The 944-nt window shown below is 61.4% G+C and overlaps 1 protein-coding gene across 1 annotated transcript in view; it reads right to left on the bottom strand.

Moving 5' to 3' along the window:
• Positions 1-944, bottom strand: part of HSPB1 (heat shock protein family B (small) member 1) — a 1,583-nt gene continuing 639 nt past the window's right edge. The window contains exon 2 of the mRNA XM_014953090.1: positions 1-97. Coding sequence (XP_014808576.1) covers positions 30-97 — 68 coding nt within the window. The 3' untranslated portion in view covers positions 1-29. The remainder of the gene's footprint in view (positions 98-944) is intronic.

Genomic DNA, 944 nt, shown 5'->3' with positions numbered 1-944 from the left:
GGGCTGCTGTCTCTCCTCCTCCCTGGTACTTACGTGTATTTTCGGGTGAAGCACCTGGAGATGAAGCCGTGTTCATCCTGCTTCTCCTCGTGTTTGCCTGGAAGGGAAAAAAAACCCCAACAAACCCTGAGCTGGTTGGAAGGAGCCAGGAGCTGGGAAGGTCCCTGTGCCCAGGGTGCCCCCTTCCCTGTCCCAGCCCACCAGATCCCAGCTTCTCCTGACGCCGGAGAGGGGCTGATCCTGCCTGTCCTGGTTTTCTTTACCTTTAAGATCAGCCTGGAGCAACTGGGAGGGGGGGGATGACCATGGGCAGCGTGGCCCCTCCAGGAGCATCCCCCAAATTCAAGGGGAGCAAAGTGTGGTGCCAGGAGCCGGTGGTGGCCAAGGGGACCCACAGCCCTCATTTTGGGTCCCCAACCCTGTGGGGCTGGAGACTGAGGACCCTCCTCTCCCTGGGTCTGCACCCCCGAATCCCACCGGCTGAGGAATTGCCCCCCGCCCCATGCGGACCCCCCCTTGCTGGGCACAAAGCACCCTGTGGGCCTCGTGCCACGGGGTCTGGGCTTCATCACAACCTCCCTGGCTGAGCTGCCCAAGGCTCTGCGGGGGAGGACGGGGGCTGTGGGGCTTGTGGCATCCCACCAACACCCCCCAAGTCCCTCTATGGCTTGTAGCCGGGATGTCCCTCCCCATGTCCTGGCTGGGACAGCAGGGAGGGGGTCAATATATGGGGCTGGGGGGGCGGTTCTCTGCACCCTGGGCAACACCTGCAGCGTGAAAGCACCCTGAGACTGAGCTTGTCATGCTGGGCCTTCCTCTTTGCCTTGGTTTTCCCCTTCCTTTTTTTGTCTTGTCCTGTCCTCTCCTCTCCATCTCCTCTCCTCTCCTCTCTCCTTTCCTCTTCATCTCCTCTCCTCTTCATCTCCTCTCCTCTCCCCTCCCCT

The sequence above is a fragment of the Calidris pugnax genome, unplaced genomic scaffold, assembly GCF_001431845.1.
Source record: "Calidris pugnax isolate Ruff unplaced genomic scaffold, ASM143184v1 scaffold133, whole genome shotgun sequence".
Taxonomy (NCBI): domain Eukaryota; kingdom Metazoa; phylum Chordata; class Aves; order Charadriiformes; family Scolopacidae; genus Calidris; species Calidris pugnax.
This window is presented reverse-complemented; position numbering and strand designations above follow the sequence as displayed.